At 34.2% G+C, this 22,872-nt stretch overlaps 3 protein-coding genes across 3 annotated transcripts; all 3 read right to left on the bottom strand.

Annotated features, from left to right (window-relative positions):
* Positions 1–4,161: 4,161 nt before the first annotated feature.
* On the bottom strand, positions 4,162–6,033 carry LOC135218229 (uncharacterized). Its single transcript, XM_064254382.1, has 2 exons — positions 5,988–6,033; positions 4,162–4,790 (listed from the first exon to the last, which is right to left on the bottom strand). The coding sequence occupies exons 1-2, from the start codon at positions 6,031–6,033 to the stop codon at positions 4,162–4,164; spliced, it is 675 nt and encodes a 224-aa protein (XP_064110452.1).
* An 8,098-nt stretch (positions 6,034–14,131) lies between these two features.
* On the bottom strand, positions 14,132–14,398 carry LOC135218228 (acanthoscurrin-1-like). The gene has a single exon (XM_064254381.1). The coding sequence runs from the start codon at positions 14,396–14,398 to the stop codon at positions 14,132–14,134; it is 267 nt and encodes an 88-aa protein (XP_064110451.1).
* Positions 14,399–20,766: 6,368 nt separating this feature from the next.
* Positions 20,767–22,643, bottom strand: LOC135218227 (keratin, type II cytoskeletal 1-like). The gene is made up of 2 exons (XM_064254380.1): positions 22,598–22,643; positions 20,767–21,389 (listed from the first exon to the last, which is right to left on the bottom strand). The coding sequence occupies exons 1-2, from the start codon at positions 22,641–22,643 to the stop codon at positions 20,767–20,769; spliced, it is 669 nt and encodes a 222-aa protein (XP_064110450.1).
* Between the last annotated feature and the right edge of the window lie 229 nt (positions 22,644–22,872).

Genomic DNA, 22,872 nt, shown 5'->3' with positions numbered 1-22,872 from the left:
ACATTTCTGAACCAAAGTGTGAAATGAAATTTATATAAATCAAAAACTAGTTTTTGTGAAAAACGTGAATTATAAGCAAGGACAAGACTATTATTTGAAATAGATATCAACTCCACAGGGATATACATATTTTCAGCGGCTTTCAGTTCAAGGTTATTTTTTATCATGGAAAAACAACGTAACCGCTAGTCATTGTCAGATCATATCTTAATAACATATTCATTCCCTTCCATGGAACTGAGCTTGTATCATTATCGCAAAAAACTGTTCATAAATATCATCGATAGTTGATGCACGAACTGTATTCTAAAGGGAACAACTATCTTCCCTACAGAAATGAAATCTCTTTTTTAAAATTCATTTATTTGAAGTACTTGATGGATAATTTGCACGTTTTAATTAATTCTAAATCAAAGTTAGTCGCCTTTCCTTTCATTTATATATTTCCTTTTTGATTATTCATAATTCCACTTATTGCTTGGATTCGATCAACTTTCTTTTGGTCATTCCCGACGACTTCCGCGAGAAAATAGATAGGCAGGGAATACATACATACATACATACATATATTATATATATTTACGTATATATATATACATAAATATAATTATATATATATATATATATATATATATATATATATATATATATTATATATATATATATATATATATATATAAGCTATAAGCACGAAGGGAAAATAAACAACAGAGTTTCTGCAAGATCTTTCGACGTTCAACATCCTTTACTTAGCAGATGAACTGATTTATATGAGGAATTGACAATACAAGAAAGGTCGTATAACTGACAGATAGGGATTATAAAGAGATTAGTACCTAGAATCCGACACACCTGGAAGATGAGTAACCTTCCCAAACGAGCATAAACATGGGTACAATTAAAAAAAAACACAAAGATTAAGACAATCTGGTCATACACAAGGACAAGACAATTAAAGGATTATTATAGGTGACAACTATTTAGAACTTCGGTAAACAAAAACATATTCACAATACATATTCACAATACATATTAAACATACATATACAACGAAGATATCTCTAAGGCAACTAATTTTTATTTAAGTCTGTAATTATATCTTTGAGATCATTCTTAAACATGTTACAAATTCAAGGGTCTAAATGAAACAGGCCACATTTAATATTGAAATCACAATGAGAAGAAGTATGTTGTTTTAAAGCAGATTCTAAAAGATTTCGTGATAAGACATCTTTTGACCTTGCAATTACTGAACTACCAATCCAATTTATTCGGTGGTTGTTTTCACTTAAATGAATGAATATTGCATTAGATGTTTGCCCATTTTTACAGAGTATTTATGCTGGCATAATTTTACTTCTAAGCCCTTACGCGACTGTCTGAGATAAAATGAGGGACAGTCCATACATGGAATTTTATATATTATGTTGTTGCTTTCTCTGGGTCCATTTTTTATTAACATTCCTTTTAGTGTGTTATTATAAGAAAAAACAAGGTTGACCTTAAAGGCTTTTAACAATGATTTTATGGTTTCAAATCCGTTAAAATAAGGCAAACTGAAGATGTTCTTAGAATTTTCTTTCTCCATGTTACTTACACTATAAAACTTTTTGTGGGCTTTATTATAACAAATATCTAATATATGTGAAGGATAACATAAATCTTTCCCTATTTTTCTTATGTATTCAATTTCTTGATCCAAATATTGGGGACTGACAAAGCGTAATACTCGTAAAAACATAGAACAAAAAATTTATATTTTGATGTTAAGATGGTGGCCTGAATAGAAATGAGCATAAGTCAAGTTGTTGGTCGGTTTCCTATAAATAATGAATTTGCATTGAAATGGTTCTCTATGTATCAAAACATCTAAGAAAGGGAGGCAATTGTTTTTTTCTAATTCTAGAGTAAACTTAATCGATGGTACATGGTTATTTAATTTAGAGAGTAAATCATTTACATCAATACCGACAGGCAGAACAGCTAAAATATCATCAACATATCTATACCACTTTACAGGAATATAAATGATATTAGGTAAGTAGCCTTTTTTTCAAAGAATTCCATGTGCAAGTTTGAGAGGAGTGGCGATAAAGGGTTGCTAATTGCCATGCCAAATATTTATTGATAAAATTCGCCATTGAATATAAACTTACAATCGCAAATGCATAACCTAGTGAGTGAAATAATGTGACTTATAGGTAGAGGTAATTCATGCTGAGTTAGTTCATTACTAAGATATTCTGAAATAGAGTCTATAGGGGCTTTAGTAAAAAGAGGACATACATCAAAACTAACGAATCTATCAGTGGGGCAAGGAATAATTTTGTTTAAATTATCAACTAAATCTAGAGAATTATATGTATGAGAATCGGAGATGGTTCCAAGTAACGGGGACAAGATCTTAGTGATATATTTCGAAAGTTTATATGAAATTGAAACAACAGTACTGATAATAGATCGCATAGGGTTATTTTCTTTGTGCGTTTTGTCTAATCCGTTTGTATGTATGTATGTATGTATGTATGTATGTATGTATATATATACATATGTGTATGTGTGTAATGTCGCTAATAACTTGAACATATGATAAGAATTATTAGCCTAAAGTTCCAACATTTATAGCTATGAATAACTGAAACGATATCCCACAACAAAAAAGGCTGTAACGATCATACAAAAGGTTTATTGGGAGGATTTCTCGACTTCGATCGGGTGGCAGGTGAAGGACTGACTGGCTGGTGATTCATAACAGGAAGGGCAGTTTTTTTTCCAGCTTACGGGAAATACACTAGTACTGGCGTAAGTGAGTGGTAAGACCTCGTTTAAAATTGGACGCCATTGGCAAATCAGTCACCAATACGCTCATTCTGAGTCGAATTTTCATGACTCGCAGTGAAATATATAGTGAGAATATATTAAGTAATATGTGAAATACACGATATATAAAAATATGTATATAAATGCATATATATATATATATATAGATATAATATATATATATATATATATATATATATATATATATATATATATATATATATATATATATACATATATATATATATATATATATATATATATATATATATATATATAATATATATTACATCGAGCAAAATGTCCTTTAATATCTTATTCACTCTACCTCGGAATTAATAATATCTTCATATATGCTTAACCGAAGGGGAATTTTGTTATTAGGCGATATTAGGATGCGGGCGGCCAGGCGCAAACCCAGGACACCATAAAAATCCAGGAACGTCAGTGAAGCTTTTATGCACTCCACTTCGGTGGTGGAGTGGGTAAAAGCTTCACTGACGTTCCTGGATTTGTTTGGTGTCCTGGATTCGAGCCTGGCCGCCGCAATTTCTATTATCGCCTAATAAATTCCCCTTCGGTTAAGCATATATGAAAATATATTAATTCCGAGGTAGAGTGAATTAGATATTAAAGGACATTTGTAGCTCGATGTATGTATATATGAATCACGGTAATGTGATATGTATATATATATATATATATATATATATATATATATATATATATAGTATGTATATATATATATATATATATATGTGTGTGTGTGGTGTGTGTGCGTGTGTGTGTGTCTGTGTGTGTGTTTGTCTCTGTGTCTGTGTGTGTGTGTGTGTCTGTGTGTGTAAACAATATAAGAAATTGACATTTTCAACTGATATTAATAATCCACATCATCTTAGACCATATATGTTTAATATTATTCAATAATAACATATTACAGCACCTATACAGAAACTTATACATATATGTGTGTGTGTGTGTGTCTGTGTCTGTGTGTAAACAATATAAGAAATTGACATTTTCAACTGATATTAATAATCCACTTCATCTCAGACCATATATGTTTAATAATATTCAATAAAAACTTATTACATCACATATACAAAAAATTATAGAGAACAAAAATCATCATAACTATTTCTTAATAGTTATTTTATACTATTTAACAACTTAATTGCTTTAAAAATAATTGTCGTTTGAGGTACAAAATTCAATACTTAAACATAAGAGATCAAGAGGAAAACAATATAGGTAAATGTTTAATTTAATATATTTAGCATGCTACAAAATTCTATCATCCATATCGTCGACCACCGGTGAATCCTCCTCCAATTGGACCACTCAAAATGATCCTCCAGGACAACCTCCAAAAGAGCCACCTCCAAAGGACCCTCCTTTGCCTCCTATATATTCTCCTCTAGGACCACCTCCAAAAGAGCCACCTCCAAAGGACACTCCTTTGCCTCCTGTGAATCCTCCTCTTGGACCACCTCCAAAAGAGACACCCCTAATGGAGCTTCCTCCAATGGAGTCTCCTCCAAAAGAGCCACCTACAATGGAGCTTCCTCCATAAGATACACCTCCAAAGGACCCTCCTTTTCCTCCTTCAAACGATCCTCCATGACCACCTCCAAAATACCCGTCTCCAAAGAAGCCTCCTTTGCCTTTTGTGAATCCTCCTCCAGGACCACCTCCAAAAGAGAAACCTCCAATAAAGCTGCCTCCAAAACTGCCCCTTCCGTAGGATCGGCCACCGAAGGATCCACCGCCTAAACCGCCTCCAAGAGAGCTGCCTCCAAATGAGCCTCCTTTGCCTCTTAAAAAGCCTCCTCCATGACCACCAGCGAAGGATCCACCTCCAAAACCCCCGTTTCCATATGATGAACCACCGAAGGATCCACCGCTGACACCTCCTCCATGGGCACCACCAAGAGATCCACCTACAAATTCAACCGCCTCGTCCACCGTATCTACTGCCTCCAAAACCGATTACACTTTAATCTAAATTAACTTCTTTTTTTTTGGGGGGGGGGGGGGATATCCTGTAAAGGTTCCAAGGGTACAATCCGCCGAGGACTTTCTCACTATGGCGTTCTAGAAACATGTTGTGTTAGTTCTTGCTATCTACAAAGTATTTAATAGAATCTGGTATAAAGGTCTCTTTTGCAAAATTTCATGGTGATAAATTTTTTCCTCTCTGTTCCATCTGTTTCCATCCTGTTTTTATTGACTGCAGCATACAGATCCTATTTGATTGGTGTTCCTGAGAGGTACGTCCCGCTCAACTTGTTTAACTTTTCAATGAATGACCATTTCTCTTCTACCTGCTTTTGTCGATGATTGTCCTAGCGTGAAATATGTTTTTATGTTCTTCATTTACATCTTGATAGGTACAATCAAATGGGAGTCCTATGCCTTTGTCTAGGTTGCATACACGGCAGCTTGCATTTATTGAATACCATTTTTTCAACAAGTAAATAAAGTACACTTTTTACATCCTTATGGTTACATTTAAATGGTTTCATAGACGCTTACTGATAAACGATGTGACGAACTCAATAAAATTTGTGAAACATATATGGAAGTGCTTAGGGTAGAGTGTACGTGGAAGCCTTGGTTTAAGAATTATGTGGTAAAATATATAAAAAAAATAAATAAATACGAAAGTCATGTTTAAAACCAATAAGCTTCTTCATTACAAAAGACTGCATTATTACATACTGTTTTGATGAAGTTTACATATTTCATTTTCCTACACTGTCTGTTCCTATGCCAGCTACTTAACCAGAAACTACAAATTTCTTGCAGTTTTTGAAACACCCTCGCTTAGTGCGCAATTTCTGTTGATAGAAAAGGTATGTCATATTCGTAAATTGTCAGCTGTTCCAAAATTTAAAATTACTACTTATAACTTTTTCAGGAGTCAAGAAAAACATTTGTATAAAATGTAATTTCAGTGATTCGAGAATAACTGTTTTCCTTATCCTCCACCCCTAGAGAAACCACCTCCAAACGAGCATCCATGTCCTCCAAAATATACACCTCCTCCATAGCCACCACCGAAGGATCTAACCTCTAAAGCCACTGCCAAAGGATCCACCTCTAAAACTTCTTCCACAGACACCGCCGAAGTATCTAACCTCTAAGGCCACTACCGAAAGATTTACCTCTGAAGACCACTTCTAGGGCTGCCTCCAAATCCACTTCCTCCATAGGGGTCTTATGGAGGAGGTGGAATTGGAAAGAAGCCCAGGAAGTTAAAAGTTAAGTATATCTTAGTTTTACCAGACCACTGAGCTGGTGAATAGCTCTCTTAGGGCTGCCCCGAAGGATTAGATATTTTTACGTGGCTAGGATCCAATTAGTTACTTAGCAACGGAACCTACAGTTTATTGTGGCATCCGAACCACATCAAGAGATGAATTTCTGTCACCAGAAATAAATTTCTCTGATTTCACTTTGGCAGAGCAGGGAATCAAACCTAGACCCTGAGATCGGTAGTCGAGCTCATGACCGACTCGTCCAACGAAGAACTGAAGCCCTGGAAGTATTATTATTATTATAAAAGTAGTTTTACCAGACCACTGAGCTGATTTCCAGCTCTCCTAGGGCTGGCCCGAAGGATTAGATAAAATGCCAGGTCTAGCCCTTAGGCCAGAACTGGGACCAAATTGGTCATTCAGGATAAATAAAAAAAATTGCACAAAGGCAAACGCTTTCATACTAGAACACACACACAATAAATACATTTACTCATGTTCTCTTACATACATACTAAAACGGCATATTAAAATTCGGAATTAAGTTTTAAATAAATTTTTGAAATTTTGTTTTAAACAAAATTCACTAAAAAAAAAAAAACATATATTTATCAATTCAATTGCAGTTCCTCAGAAAAGTCAAAATTGGAACTACTGAAAATGTAAAAGATTCTGTCAAAATTTCTTATTGTTTTATTTCCAAAATTTGGACAGTGGACATCTCTGTCTGGTACATACTTGGACACTCGCACAAGACATGTCTGACTGTTAGCAACTCCTTGCACTCTGAACACTCGGGAGCAGGGTCGCGTGGGTTGCTCATCAAGTGCCCGTGTGTCAGACGAGTGTGGCCTATACGGAGGCGTGTCAGGATTACTTGAGCATGTCTCTCTCTTTGATATGCTGAACTCCATTTGTTAACATCCTGTTTTATTTGTTTTAATTTATTATTTTCAGGCTCTTCAGCCCATACGTTTTGCCATTTATTTACAATTATTGTTTTTATATATCTTATATAATCACTGGTGGGGGATGTTTACATTTTGCTTTTATCATTTGGACTGCTTCTTTAGCTGCTTTATCAGCCTCTTCATTTCCTCTTATCCCACATGAGCAGGGATCCAACATATTTCAATATTTTTGCCATTTTTATATAATTTGTGGAGTTCAAATTGAATTTGCTGTACAATATTATTTTTTGGATTGTAATTCTGAAGAGCTTCTATGGCACTTCTCGAGTCACTAAAAATCACAAAATTATTAATTGAAGTTTGCTTTATAATTTTGATAGCTACTTTAATTGCACACAACTCTGCTGTGAAGACTGATGCATGATTGGGTAAGAAAATTGATATGTTTTGTTCTGCGATATAGCTGCATATCCTACGCCATGTTGCGATTTGGACCCGTCGGTATATATTGCATAATCGTGAACTTTTTTGTCTTATATGTTCTATGGTTTTTTGTTTATGGTGTTCTGGGGTTATATACGGAACTTTTGATAAAATATTTCAAGTGAGTGCAAGTCTTTACTTTAATCATAGTCCAATGGGGTGGTAACTTTACTATTGGAGGTACTTGTATATTTATATTTTAATGACTCGAACAGTCTATTAGTTCTAATTGGGAAAGGTGGTGAATGATTGTTATAAAGACATCCCTTAACTCAAATAGACTTTTAGTTGGTGAATCACTTGCCTTGATTCTTAATGCACTTTTCATGGTTATGAATTCTCTATGGAGGGATAGTGGCAGTTCGCCGCATTCAACTTGTACAGAGGAGACTGGTGAGGATCTAAATGCTCCTGTGCATATTCTTAGGCCTTCGTTGTGAATTGGGTCTAATATTTTCAGCGCTGCTTCTGAAGCTGACCCATATATTTCACTTCCATAATCAATAATTGATAGCACTGCTGCTTTATAAAGTATAGTAAGAGTAGTCTATCAGCTCCCCAATTTGTGTGAGAAAGTTTTTTATTAGGTTTAATGCTCTTTTGCATTTCGATTTTATGTAAGTTATATGGGCTTTCCAGTTGAGGTGTGTTGCTAATTCAAATATTTAAACCTCAAAAATTTTTAATTTTGGTTGATACCCAGTTTGTGGCTAATTGGTATATTATGGTTTCTCATTTTTAATTCTGCTTCTTCACCTTTTTTTCCAAATTTTACTTTTATAAAAATGACCGCTTGGGTTTTTTCTATGGAAAATCTAAATCCTACTGATGAGGCCCATTCATCTATTTTTATTATAGTTTTATTAATAATTCTTTCTGCAGTTTTTGTGCGTGATGCTGTATAATATATTGCAAAATCATACCATATACAAATTACTCTTAATTCCGACCGGTAGCATGTTACTGATGTTGTTAATTGCCAATGTGAACAAAGTACCACTAAGGACGCTACCTTTGTGGTACTCCATTTTCAAAGTGGAAATATTTTGGAAAAAACATATCTCTTTCTCACCTGAAAAGTGCCCCCCCGGTAGGTCATAAAGTTTTTCTAAATAAATTTAGGAAGATGGCCTCCGGCTGGATTGTTATTTATGTAAAAGATTTTGAATATTGCATACCTCAATGGTAGTGTCGTATGCCTTTTGAATGTCAAAAAAGACAGCTATTGTAATTTGTTTTCTTTCAAACCCTCTACGTATGGTCTTCCAAACTACACAGAGAATCTAATGTAGACCTATTACGTTGTGAACCAAACTGTGTAGGACTTAAAATTTTATTTTCACGAATGTGCCATGTAAGTCGTGCATTTACCATTTTCTCCAATAACTGCATATACAACTTGTTAATGAGATAGGTCTATAATTATTCACATTACTAGCATCTTTTCCTGGTTTTGGGTATAGGAATTATTATTGCATTTCGCCATTTGTCTGGAAATAAGTTTTGGAGCCATAAATGATTGTAAAATTTTAATAAGTATGATTTTGCCAAAGGTGCTAGGTGGCAAATCATCTCAAAAAGCAAACATCATCTCCTCCAGGGCAGATTTATTACTGTTCAAGAGAGCATATTCTAACTCTTCCATATTGAACTTTTTATTATAAATATATATCTTCCTTTGTCTCAAAATTAAGTATAATAGATCAATCCGCTTTGTTTTTTACTTTTTTAAAATGTTTGTCTAGATTTTCGTCACATACTTATTTTGGCAAAAACTTGCCCAAGTATGTTACTTATTTCGAAGGGATCTAAAATTTTATTTCCATTATCTAATATAGCTTGTCTGGGTGGTCTAATGTTTGTTCCATTTATTTTTCTGAATTTTTCCCATACTTTTTTGAATGGATGTTTCGCTTGTTATTTCTGACACAATAGGACCTCCAAGATATTATTTTACCTTTTATTACTTCTTTTCTAAATTTGGCTGATATTTTATTATATAAAGGTTTTAATACATCTATTTCTAATAGTAAAATTGTCATTTTTAATATATTTTCTTCTGTGAATGTTTTGATTTATTAACTTTATTGAATCTTCGTTTAGAGTATCTAACCTTCTGCTAGAGAGTGTTTTTCTCGTACTAAATTCAGTTAGATCATCTGACCACCAGGGGACTTTAATTTTTTGTTTTTTATTATTTTGGGCGGTTTTGAATGTGGAATGCTTTGTCTGCTGCCTTTTTAATGAAAGACACAATGAAATCGTTCGTCTCATTGTGATTTCTCAAATAATCATAGGGCGGTATTTTATCGGTATGAAAGTAAAAAATGTCCCAATCTGCTTTTTGCATGTTGTAATGTGGAGAATATGGTTTTGGTTCATTATTTAATAAGGATATTATTATGGGAAAATGGTCACTTGAGTAGGAGTCATCACATATATTCCAATCTAGTCTGTCAACTATATTTGTTGAACAAAGGGTGACATCTACTGTGGAAAATGTTCCATGGGTTCTGGAATAATATGTATTTACTTCGCTGTCATTCAGAACAACAAAGATTATTAGCGTTCATTAAGTTTTCTATTTTTGCTCCATCTTTATCTGGAGTAATGTTGTTATAGTCCCATATTGAGTTATGCGCATTGAAATCTCCTACAATTAATATTGGATTCTTAAACTCTTTTATTATTTTCTGTAATTTGTTTAAATCATACTTTTTATTAGGCTGATTGTATAAGTTAATTATATCAAACACATTATTTTCTATTTTCACTGTTATTGCTGAAATTTGCAATTCAGTGTAATCTATATCTAATTTGTCGTATATTAATTTTTATTAATGGACATATATTGCTGTTCCTAAATTATTTTCATTTTCCTGTGATGTTGTAGCTAATAGATATTTACCTATTTTTGGAACACGTTTTTCTATGGTGTTGTATACATATAATCATTGGTCATTTCAATGTTCGCTAATAAGTCGTTGGACTTCCCCTAAGTGCATTCTCGTTAATAATCCATTTATATTCCATTGAATTATATAACGATTGAATGGTGTAATATAAGTGGTCAAATTACCCTAGATTATTAAAGCTGATATTTTCTTAAAATTTTTTATAAGTTAATTTGTATTTTTGTAGGTCTTGATTCATTTTTTGTTGTAGTTTGAATCTTACTTTCGTTAACTGTTACTTTTTTACTATCTTGATTTGATTTTTCCATTTTGATTTTCTTTAGAATATTATCTACAACACTGATGTGTTCTCTTTGTAATATTCTAAGTGTTCAATACACATACAACCTTCTTCATGAGATTTGATGTTTGTTTTTTCCTTACTCCTATTCCTCATGAAATTTCTTATGGTGTTGGTTAGGCTGTCTTTAGTAATAGTCTTGTTTTTGTGGCACATTGCTATAAAGCATTTACTGCAGCCGCATGTATCTTCGTGTTTCTCAGTTTGTTGTTTTTCCTTGTTTTTCCTGTGGCGCCTATAATTGGTGATGGTTGAATTTCTTCGTTTTCACTGTAGTGACCTGTATTTTGGTTTTCCATTTCATCTGAATTTTGTGATTCGGTTCCTAGAGGTACTATTGTTACTATGGGAGACAGTGGAATATTAGTGTTTTGTTTCTGAACTTTAGCTTTCGGCGAGATTGGTGGGTTATTTATCTTTTTACAGACTTGTTTGGTGGAATTAGGTGGGGTCTTATCCAGTTGCCTCTTTCGAGTAGTATTATCTGTTTTTTCACATTCTTGTGATTTTAATTCTTCTTTGTTTTCCTCTATGTCATTATCTATTTCAATTTCCGATAAAGAGCTAAATCGATTTTCCACAGTCGTAATATTATGTATGTTTGAAGAGTTCTTTTCATCTTGTATTTTTTGTGGTGGTATTTCTTTATTTCTATTATTATCATTTGTCTCAGTTCTGGTATTGCTTGACTTTGAGGTGTCTGCATACCTAAATTTCTTAGCTGGGTCATTTAATCCTCTCACTTTCAGTTCTAACTTTGCTTCTCTTATCGTCATTCCAGTTCGTTCTTGTAGTCATTTAAGTTCTGTATTGTAGACATAGAACGCACACAATTTAGATCTGGCATGATGTTCTAATCCACAATTGACGCATTTGGGTTGGCCACAGTCCCAGCGTGTTTTATGGTCCTGCGAGCTGCAAAAGGCACATCTATAACTATTCCTGCACTTAATTGCTGTATGACCATATTTGCAACAGTTCTTGCATTGCATAGGTTTAGGAACATAAGGTCTTAGTTCCCTATTTAATCCTAGCATTTTAATTTTTAAGGGTAAGGTTTGGCCACTGAACTTTATCTTGGCTATTTTGATATTTTGACTTTTGTCTTTCCTACTTGGGACCTCATATACTTCGCAGTCTTCAACATTATTGTACCTTTTCTTTAATGAATCTAAAAGTATTAATCTATCTAATGTTTCATCCTCAAGATTTGGTACTACTACTGTGCCTTGCACACTGTTCATTGTATCATGCCTTGTAACTTTTATATTTATGTTATCTATATTTTTTATACATTGATAATTTTCCGATTGGTTTTTGGTTGTTGTTTCAACCAACCATTCCCTTTTTTTAATTTGTCTTATGCTCATCTCTTGCGATGGGCATCGATTCAATAGGTAATTTTCTAATTTTAATAAAGATATATCTTTGTCAGCTTCTAAGTTCAAAAACCTTGACCAGTTTGACTCCCCAAAGAGAGAATCAAAGTGAATCAAGGTTGGGTCCTGGCGATATCTATTTCTTTTGGGTTTATTGTATGGTAATAATGTCTTAATACCACTCTGATTTTCATTATTTGAGTTATCCTGAGAACAGTCCATTGCCATGCCATAAGTCGTTGTGAGGTTAATTTTATTCTCCATATATAGTATTAAAAAAAATTTCATCCAGGATGAGGTCCCTCTCACCGGGGGAGGGGCAATGCTGTTACACACACTGGTAACTGCCCTGGGTCCCTCACCTGGATATACGCCATACCCACAGTGCCTTAAGGGTCGTCAGTCCCATGAGATCGGACCCAGCACTGTGGGCATGGCTTGACTTAAAAATTTCCCCTCGCTCAACCACGTCAGGTACTCTAGTTTTACGGGTGGAGAGGCATGCCATCCAACTCCACCCTCCTTCAAGTTAAAAAGAGCTGTCAATTCAATAGTCCAAAACCATGCCAGGGTCGTCAACGAAAGAAGAAGAAGGGAAAGGGGAAAATTTATAAGGAGGAGGAGTAAAGGAGTTAAAGGTCCCAATGTTCAGTTGGATCCACAGCAGAGAGAGTAGGCGTAAAGGGGCATACTCTCTCTGCAGTGGATCCCTAAGCCCCCCACCTCGTCAAGGAGTTGGGATCAGGGGGAGCCCTGGAAGTGACTTTGGAAGTAAACCCTTCGGCGGTGGCTATAGAGGAGGTTTTGGAGGTGGAACCTTTGGAGGACACTCCACCGCCGAAGCCTCCTCCACCAAATCCTCCTCCTCCCAAAGTTCCTTTGTGACCTCCTGCATAGCGCATGGCTACGATATAAACCACAGTTGGGACCAGTAGAAGTTTCTGTAGAGTAGGTATATAAATGATGGAATAATTCTTCCAATACCAAGGTTATGTAAAGTGTTTATATATGTATAAGAGGGAATGTATGTAAAGTAACTTACTTTTTTCTCCGTTTTGTAATCAACTGCTAAATCTTTTGTTCGCTGAATCTGATCCTCCTTAATGATGAACCTTTATTTCTTTCAGGAAAACAATCTCTCAAGAGTATACCGATTTAGAGCCTCATGTAATACTTATGGGATGGTTTCGATTAAGCTTTCGAAAATGTAATAATGTTTAAAGATGTAGTCTTTCATATGGCATTATTTCCCAAAAAATGTATCACTCATTGAGAAGTTATAATTGTAATGAAAACAGCAATTGAAATCCAGAATTAACGGTATTTAAAACCTCAAAATGTAATGCATTATAAACCTAATACAATTCAGCTAATATTTTAATAATATATCTAATTTTGTTTACCCATTACTCCATTAATTTATTAATATTCTTTTTTACTTTTCCAATACCTTATCTCTTCTTTCTGCATTTACAACTGTACTATTTTTCAAATGAACACCAAATTCTTTGGAAGCTTCAATCAAAGGCCCTTGTAGGCTTGTTCCATATGAATATCAGTTCTTCTTTAGAATAGAAATAATAATAACCATTTTTAGTGGAAGGGGCTTTAAAAATGATAGGCTCAGAGAGGAATTGCCTTCTGCTCGGTACATCAAACCGTTACATACCAATTAGTGGCTACGATTCAACAACTTCATTTAGTGGCAATTGAAGAGGACGAAGAGGAAGTTTGCCTCATAGCCAAATTTATGTGGATGACTATTATGTTTTTTTCCATGTTTTAATTTGACCTGCAATTACCATAGCCTTCATGTCTTCTTATACCTTGCTTCTTATCTCTGCCTCATTCTGTCTCAGTGTTCTGTCTTTCTGTCTGTTTGTATACGTAGATAACGAAAAGAGTACTGTTACTTCAGTGTAGCTAATGAATAATTTTATTACATTTTGCAACCTGTTCAAGGATAACAGAAAAAATGTATATTAGAATTGCAATTTATTCCACGTTAGTCATTTATGAAAATCTATTTTCCATATCGACCACCACTGGGGAATCCACCTCCAAAAGAGCCACCACGTCCTCCAAAGGAACCACCTCCAAAGGAGCCTCCGTGTCCTCCAAAGGATCCGCCTCCAAGGCCGCCTCCAAGGCCGCCTCCAAGGCCGCCTCCATGGCCCCCACCGAAGGAACCGCCTCCAAAACCTCCTCCACCCAAGCCCCCTCCTCCAAATCCGCCCTTAATGTGTCCTGCGTAGCACATGGCCACCAGTCCGGCTAATAAGGTGATCATCAGGAGTTTCTGCTGAAATTAGAAAACTGGATTTTATTTTGTATTCTAAGCAGAAAATATCAAGAATTTCTCATTGTTACTCTGTGATTAATATGTAATAAACTGGTTTTTCTCTTCAAATATTTTGCTTACAACTTCTTTATAGTTACCACACAGGTGTGTTAAGTGTACGTTACAAAACGCAGAAACTATGGTAAATATTTTTCTAAGCTTTTTTCCCCCAGGAAAATTACATTTAGACGAGTTTTAGGGAGAAATAAGATAAGAAGTTAAGCTTCTTATCTTATTTCTTATGTACATATATATACATACTATATATATATATATATATATATATATATATATATATATATATATATATATATATATATATATATATCAAAGTAATTCCGTTTATTTGTGGCCACCTAAAGTGTGAGGGAATTTCCAAAATTCCGACGAATATAATAATAGCCATTATGTGTGAAGCCTTTAGGAGTTTACAATTTCAACGAATATCGAATACTATTTTTATATGAAAGCTCCCTTTCATGAAAATACAATCCAGTGCAAGTTTAAACCTAGACGATGCAATATATTTCATTCAGAAAATTATTCTTGAATTAAACCTTACCATGATTAGGCGAGAGAACTGCTCGACGGAGGATCAGTGGAGGAACTGTGTCTCTGACCATCTACTTTGGTCCTTTTATACTGATCTTCGACTTCTTTTCCATTACCTCATTCAATGAGGCCATGAAATAGAAACGTCCGAGGAAGCTGGCCACTCGTATAAAAAGTTGTTTTTCTGACGTGATCTTTAACCATTCATTGTCACGAATATGTACTCCCGCAAATCCCCCCACCTTCTCTCTCTCTCTCTCTCTCTCTCTCTCTCTCTCTCTTTCTTAGGTTTTCCCCAGCCAAAAAATTTCAGGAATTACATGAAAGTAATTGATAGAGGGCCTTGACATGAAATACGTTCTGATGGGAAAATTATATTATATGTAAAAAGAAAACAATAAATATGAAGTGTGAGGCTGCACATAACTAGCTTATAGACACAGTAGTTATTAACAATAACAATATTGTATAAAGTCAAAGTTACGTTAGTAGAAAGGTGAGGCTTCGTAAGAAAACTGAGGCATGGTCATTTGTGACAATGAACCCTTTTTTTTTAACAAAACGCATTTTAACCTAAATCTGTATCTTCTCCAAGAAATAAAAAAACTGATACGAATCTTTTATAAACATTTCTGAACCAAAGTGTGAAATGAAATTTATATAAATCAAATACAAGTTTTTGTGAAAAACGTGAATTATAAGCAAGGACAAGGCACTCTTATGCTTTTATTTGAAATAAATATAAACTCCACAGTGATATACATATTTTCTGGGGCTTTCAGTTTAAGGTTATTTTTTATCATGGAAAAAGAACGTAGCCGCCAGTCATTGTCAGATCATATCTTAATAACATATTCATTCCCTTCCATGGAACTGAGCTTGTATCATTATCGCAACAAACTGTACATAAATATCATCGATATTTGATGCAAGAACTGTATTCTAAAGGGAAGCACTATCTTCACTACATAAATGAAATCTCTTTTTTTAAAATTCATTTATTTGAAATACTTGATGGATAATTTGCACGTTTTAATTGATTCCAAATCAAATTTAGTTGTCTTTCCTTTTGTTTGTATATTTCCTTTTTGATTAGTCATAATTCCACTTCTTGCTTGGATTCGATAAACTTTCTTTTGGTCATTCCCGACGACTTCCGCGAGAAAATAGATAGGCAGGGAATACATACATACATACATACATATATATATATATTTACGTATATTATACATAAATATATATATATATATATATATATATATATATATATACATATATATATATATATATATATAATATATATATATATATATATATATATATATATCATATATATATTATATATATATATATAAAGCTATAAGCTACGAGGGAAAATAAACAACAGAGTTTCTGCAAGATCTTTACTTAGCAGATGAACTGGCTTATATGAGGAATTGACAATACAAGAAAGGTCGTATAACTGACAGATAGGGATTATAAAGAGATTCGTACCCAGAATCCGACACACCTGGAAGATAAGTAACCTTCCCAAACAAGCATAAACATGGGTACAATTAAAAAAAAAAAAAAAAAAGATTAAGACAATCTGCTCATACAAAAGGACAAGACAATTAAAGGATTATTATAGGTGACAGCTATTTAGAACTTTGGTAAACAAAAACATATTCACAATGCATATTCACAATATATATTAAACATACATATACAACGAAGATATCTCTAAATCAAGAGTCTAAATGAAACAAGCCACGTTAAATATTGAAATTACAATGAGAAGTAAGTTGTTTTAAAGCAGATTCTAAAAGATTTCGTGATAAGACAACTTATGACCTTGCAATTACTCTATTACCAATCCAATTTATTCGGTGGTTATTTTCACTTAAATGAATGAATATTGCATTAGATGTTTGCCCAGTTTTTACAGAATATTTATGCTGGCATAATCTTACTTCTAAGCCCTTGCTCGACTGTCTGAGATAAAATGAGGGACAGTCCATACATGGAATTTTATATATTATGTTGTTTCTTTCCCTGGGGCCATTTTTATTAACATTCCTTTTAGTGTGTTATTATAAGAAAAAACAAGCTTCACCTTAAAGCTTTTAACAATGATTTCATGGTTTCAAATCCGTTAAAATAAGGCAAACAGAGGATGTTCTTAGAATTTTCTTTCTCCGTGTTACTTACACTATAAAACTTTTTGTGGGCTTTATTATAACAAATATCTAATATATGTGAAGGATAACATAAATCTTTCCCTATTTTTCTTATGTATTCAATTTCTTGATCCAAATATTTGGGACTGACAATGCACAATGCTCGTAAAAACATAGAAGAAAAAAATTGATATTTTTATGTTAAGATGGTGGCCTGAACAGATATGAACATAAGTGAAGTTGTTGGTCAGTTTCCTATAAATACTGACTTTACATTGAAATGGTTCTTTATGTATCAAAACATCTAAGAAAGGGAGGCAATTGTCTTTTTCTAATTCTAGAGTAAACTTAATCGATGGTACATGGTTATTTAATTTAGAGAGTAAATCATTTACATCAATACCGACAGGCAGAGCAGCTAAAATATCATTAATATATCTATACCACTTTACAGGAATATAAATGATATTAGGTAAGTAGCGTTTTTTTCAAAGAATTCCATGTACAAGTTTGAGAGGAATGGCGATAAAGGGTTGCCAATTGCCATGCCAAATATTTATTGATAAAATTCACCATTGAATATAAACTTACAATCACAAATGCACAACCTAGTGAGTGAAATAATGTGACTTATAGGTAGAGGTAATTCATGCTGAGTTAGTTCATTACTAAGATATTCTGAAATAGAGTCTATAGGGACTTTAGTAAAAAGAGAACATACATAAAAAAACTAATCTATCAGTGGGGCAAAGAGTAATTTTGGAATTATCAACTATATGTAGAGAATTATATATATGAGAATTGGAGACGGTTCCAAGTGATGGGGACAAGATCTTAGTGATATATTTCGAAAGTTTATATGAAATTGAACAAATAGTACTGATAATAGACCGCATAGGGTTATTTTCTTTGTGTGTTTTGACTAATCCGTATGTATGTAAGTATGTATGTATGTATGTATGTATGTATGTATGATATATATATACATATGTGTATGTGTGTAAAGTCTCTAATAACTTGAACATATAATAAGAATTATTAACCTAAAGCTCCAACACTTATAGCTATGAATAACTGAAACGATATCCCACAACAAAAAAGGCTGTAACGATCATACAAAAGGTTTATTGGGAGGATTTCTCCACTTCGATCGGGTGGCAGCTGAAGGACTGACTGGCTGGTGACTCATAACAGGAAGGGCAGTTTTTTTTTTCAGCTTGCGGGAAATACACTAGTACTGGCGTAAGTGAGTGGTAAGATCTCGTTATAAAGTGGACGTCATTGGCAAATCAGTCACCAATACGCTCATTCTGAGCCGAATTTTCATGACTCGCAGTGAAATATATAGTGAGAATATATATTAAGAATTTTATGTGAATATACACGTATATATATATATATACATAAATATATATATTTATATATATATATATATATACTATATATATATATATATATATATATTTAAATATATATATTATATATATATAATATAATATATATATATATATTATATATACATATATATATATTATATATATATATATATATATATATAATATATAATATATATATATATAGTTTATTTACTGGTATTTATTATAAATATATATGTATTTATATTTATATACCATATTAGCATTATTTCTAAGGATGCAGATTATCTGACGACCTTAGAGTCATTATATATTAAAAGACTCGTTCCATCGTTAAACGGTGGCTGCTCCTCTGCTCAACTATATCTGGCATAGTCGTCTTTGGAGGTTGTTGTTCCCTCTTTGGTCATTCTATCCTCTTCGTCTGCTACCTGAAGGCTTGGTGTAACAGCAGTTGTTTTTACTTTGCTTCTTACTTTTAGTCTTTTGATGTTTTTAATTGTCATTTTTAAGAATCCTGTGTATTTTTTAGTAATTTTAATGTTATTATTTGTCATTTTTCAGACTGATGATGCACATAGACATGTGCGAAACGTTTCTCTATGAATAAATCTTTAAAACATCCCCTGTGTCTTCGGCATTCCTGAATTGCTGTTTGAGGATAATACTGCAATAGTATATATATATATATATATATATATATATATATATATATATATATATATATATATATTATATAAATGTAAGAGTTATATAATAAAAATATGGAATGTTATTCCATATATATGAAAGACTAAAACTAAAGAGGTCAACCAGATTGCTTGCAGGAATGTGATCAGACCAGAGACGCTAAGATGACGTATACAATTAAGTAGGCTAAGGTGACGGGCCGTCACCTGTGATCATTCATTTGTTTTGAAACATTAGTCCAAGCTCCCTGCTTGAGACAACTACCGCGACCTATAATTCAAACGGCCTACGTGATTAGTAATGTGTCTCATTTGTATGTATGTTCATATGTTCGAGCTACTGTCTGCTTCCTTTATGACTTGTAACCGAGATGGTAGGAAGAACAGAGTGAATTAGCCATCATCGTTGGCAGAAGCGATCAAGCCATCGTCATTGGCAGACCTGTACAACCCTGTCTGATATTCATCATGTAATCTCAGAAGAATATATGTATTTTTATACTTCGTGTTTTCTACTAGAACCTCACATCAGAAAGAAGATACTTACTTCGTTCGTTATCATGAAGCCCCAAGACACTCCAATGAGCATGGAAGTGCATAACCAACCGACTTAGCGTAAGATTAGCGCAAGTCTAACATTACCTCATACGGGGCGCCTTATTATACAAGGCAAGCAGCCCTAATATATATACATCGAGCTACAAATATCCTTTAATATCTAATTCACTCTACCTCGGAATTAATATATTTTCATGTATGCTTAACCGAAGGGGAATTTTATTAGGCGATAATAGAATTGAGGCGGCCAGGTGCGAACCCAGGACACCATAAAAATTCAGGAACGACAGTGAAGCTTTTATGCACTCCACTTCGGTGGTGGAGTGGGTAAAAGCTTCACTGACGTTCCTGGATTTGTATGGTGTCCTGGGTTCGCGGCTGGCCGCCGCAATCCTATTATCGCCTAATAAAATTCCCCTTCGGTTAAGCATATATGAAAATATATTAATTCCGAGGTAGAGTGAATTAGATATTAAAGGACATTTGTAGCTCGATGTATGTATATGAATCACGGTAATGTGATATAACATATATATATATATATATATATATATATATATATATATATATATATATATATATATATATATGTGTGTGTGTGTGTGTGTGTGTGTGTGTGTGTGTTTGTGTATGTGTGTGTGTTTGTGTGTGTGTGTGTGTGTGTGTCTATGTGTGCGTGTGTGTCTGTGTGTGTGTGTAAACAATATAAGAAATTGACATTTTCAACTGATATTAATAATCCACATCATCTTAGACCATATATGTTTAATAATATTCAATAATAACTTATTACAGCACCTACACAAAACCTTATAGAAAACAAAAATCATCATAACTATTTCTTAATAGTTATTTTATCATTTTTAACAACTTAATTGCTTTTAAAATAATTGTCGTTTGAGGTACAAAAATTCAATACTTAAATATAAGAGATCAAGAGGAAAACAATATAGGTAAATGTTTAATTTAATATATTTAGCATGCTACAAAATTATATTATCCATATCGTCGACCACAGGTGAATCCTCCTCCAATTGGACCACTCCAAATGATCCTCCAGGACAACCTCCAAAAGAGCCACCTCCAAAGGACACTCCTTTGCCTCCTGTGAATCCTCCTCCAGGACCACCTCCAAAAGAGCCACCCCTAATGGAGCTTCCTCCAATGGAGTCTCCTCCAAAAGAGCCACCTACAATGGAGCTTCCTCCATAAGATACACCTCCAAAGGACCCTCCTTTGCCTCCTTCAAACGATCCTCCAGGACCACCTCCAAAATAGCCGCCTCCAAAGGAGCCTCCTTTGCCTTTTGTGAATCCTCCTCCAGGACCACCTCCAAAAGAGAAACCTCCAATAAAGCTGCCTCCAAAACTGCCCCTTCCGTAGGATCGGCCACCAAAGGATCCACCTCCTAAACTGCCTCCAAGAGAGCTGCCTCCAAAGGAGCCTCCTTTGCCTCCTAAAAAGCCTACTCTATGACCACCAGCGAAGGATCCACCTCCAAAACCACCGCTTCCATATGATGAGCCACCGAAGGGTCCACCGCTGACATGGGCACCACCAAGATATCCACCTATAAATCCACCGCCTCGTCCACCGTATCTACTGCCTCCAAAACCGATTACACTTTAATCTAAATTAACTTCATTTTTTGCGGGGTATATCCTGTAAAGGTTCCATAGGGTACAATCCGCCAAGGACTTTCTCACTATGGCGTTCTAGAAACATATTGTGTTAGTTCTTGCTATCTACAAAGTATTTAACAGAATCTGGTATAAAGTTCTGTTTGCAAAATTTCATGCTTATGACTTTATTTCTTTCTGTTCCATCTGTTTCCATCCTGTTTTTATTGACTGCAGCATACAGATCCTATTTGATTGGTGTTCCTGCGAGGTACGTCCCGCTCAACTTGATTTACCTTTTCAATGAATGACCATTTCTCTTCTATCTGCTTTTGTCGATGATTGTCCTAGCGTGTAATATGTTTTTATGTTCTTCATTTACATCTTGATAGGTACAATCGAATGGGAGTCATATACCTTTGTCTAGGTTGCATACACGGCAGCTTGCATTTATTGAATACCATTTTTTCAACAAGTAAATAAAGTACACTTTTTACATCCTTTTGGTTACTTTTAAATGGTTTCATAGACGTTCACTGATAAACGATGTGACGAACTCAATAAAATTTGTGAAACATATATGGAAGTGCTTAGGGTAGAGTGTACGTGGAAGCCTTGGTTTAAGAATTATGTGGTAAAATGTAAAAAAAAAAAAATAAATATGAAAGTCATGTTGAAAACCCATAAGCATCTTCCATTACAGAAGACTGCATTATTACATACTGTTTTGATGAAGAAGTTTATATATTTCATTTTCCTACACTGTCTGTTCCTATGCCAGCTACTTAACCTCCAGAGTTTCCACAGAAACTACAAATTTCTTGCAGTTTTTGAAACACCCTCGCTTAGTGTGCAATTTCTGTTGATAGAAAAGGTTTGTCATATTCGTAAATTGTCGGCTGTTCCGAAATTTAAAGTTACTACTTATAATTTTTTCAGGAGTCAAGAAAAACATTTGTATAAAATATAATTTCTTTGATTCGAGAATATCTGTTTTCCTTATCCTCCACCCCTAGAGAAACCACCTCCAAACGAGCCTCCATGTCCTCCAAAATATACACCTCCAAAACCTCCTCCATAGCCACCACCGAAGGATCTAACCTCCAAAGCCACTGCCAAAGGATCTACCTCCAAAACTTCTTCCACAGCCACCGCCGAAGGATCTAACCTCTAAAGCCACTGCCGAAAGATTTACCTCTGAAGACCACTTCTAGGGCTGCCTCCAAATCCACTTCCTCCATAGGGGTCTTATGGAGGAGGTGGATTTGGAAAGAAGCCCAGGAAGTTAAAAGTTAAGTATATCTTAGTTTTACCAGACCACTGAGCTGGTTAATAGCTCTCTTAGGGCTGCCCCGAAGGATTAGATATTTTTGCGTGGCTAGGATCCAATTGGTTACTTAGCAACGGGACCTACAGTTTATTGTGGCATCCGAACCACATCAAGAGATGAATTTCTGTCACCAGAAATAA

Source organism: Macrobrachium nipponense, chromosome 9, assembly GCF_015104395.2.
Source record: "Macrobrachium nipponense isolate FS-2020 chromosome 9, ASM1510439v2, whole genome shotgun sequence".
Taxonomy (NCBI): domain Eukaryota; kingdom Metazoa; phylum Arthropoda; class Malacostraca; order Decapoda; family Palaemonidae; genus Macrobrachium; species Macrobrachium nipponense.
Note: the sequence above shows the minus strand (reverse complement) of the source record. Positions and strands in the feature narration are given on the sequence as shown.

What these genes read in the sequence shown, in the direction of transcription:
- LOC135218229 (XM_064254382.1), bottom strand. Translation starts at nt 6,033, where the DNA reads ATGGAGGAAGTGGATTTGGAGGCAGCCCTAGAAGTGGTCTTCAGAG. An exon ending in CCTAGAAGTGGTCTTCAGAG is followed by an intron (nt 4,791 to 5,987) that starts GTAAATCTTTCG and finishes TGGAGGCAGTAG; the next exon opens with ATACGGTGGACGAGGCGGTT.
- LOC135218228 (XM_064254381.1), bottom strand. Translation starts at nt 14,398, where the DNA reads ATGATCACCTTATTAGCCGGACTGGTGGCCATGTGCTACGCAGGACAC.
- LOC135218227 (XM_064254380.1), bottom strand. Translation starts at nt 22,643, where the DNA reads ATGGAGGAAGTGGATTTGGAGGCAGCCCTAGAAGTGGTCTTCAGAG. An exon ending in CCTAGAAGTGGTCTTCAGAG is followed by an intron (nt 21,390 to 22,597) that starts GTAAATCTTTCG and finishes TCGGTTTTGGAG; the next exon opens with GCAGTAGATACGGTGGACGA.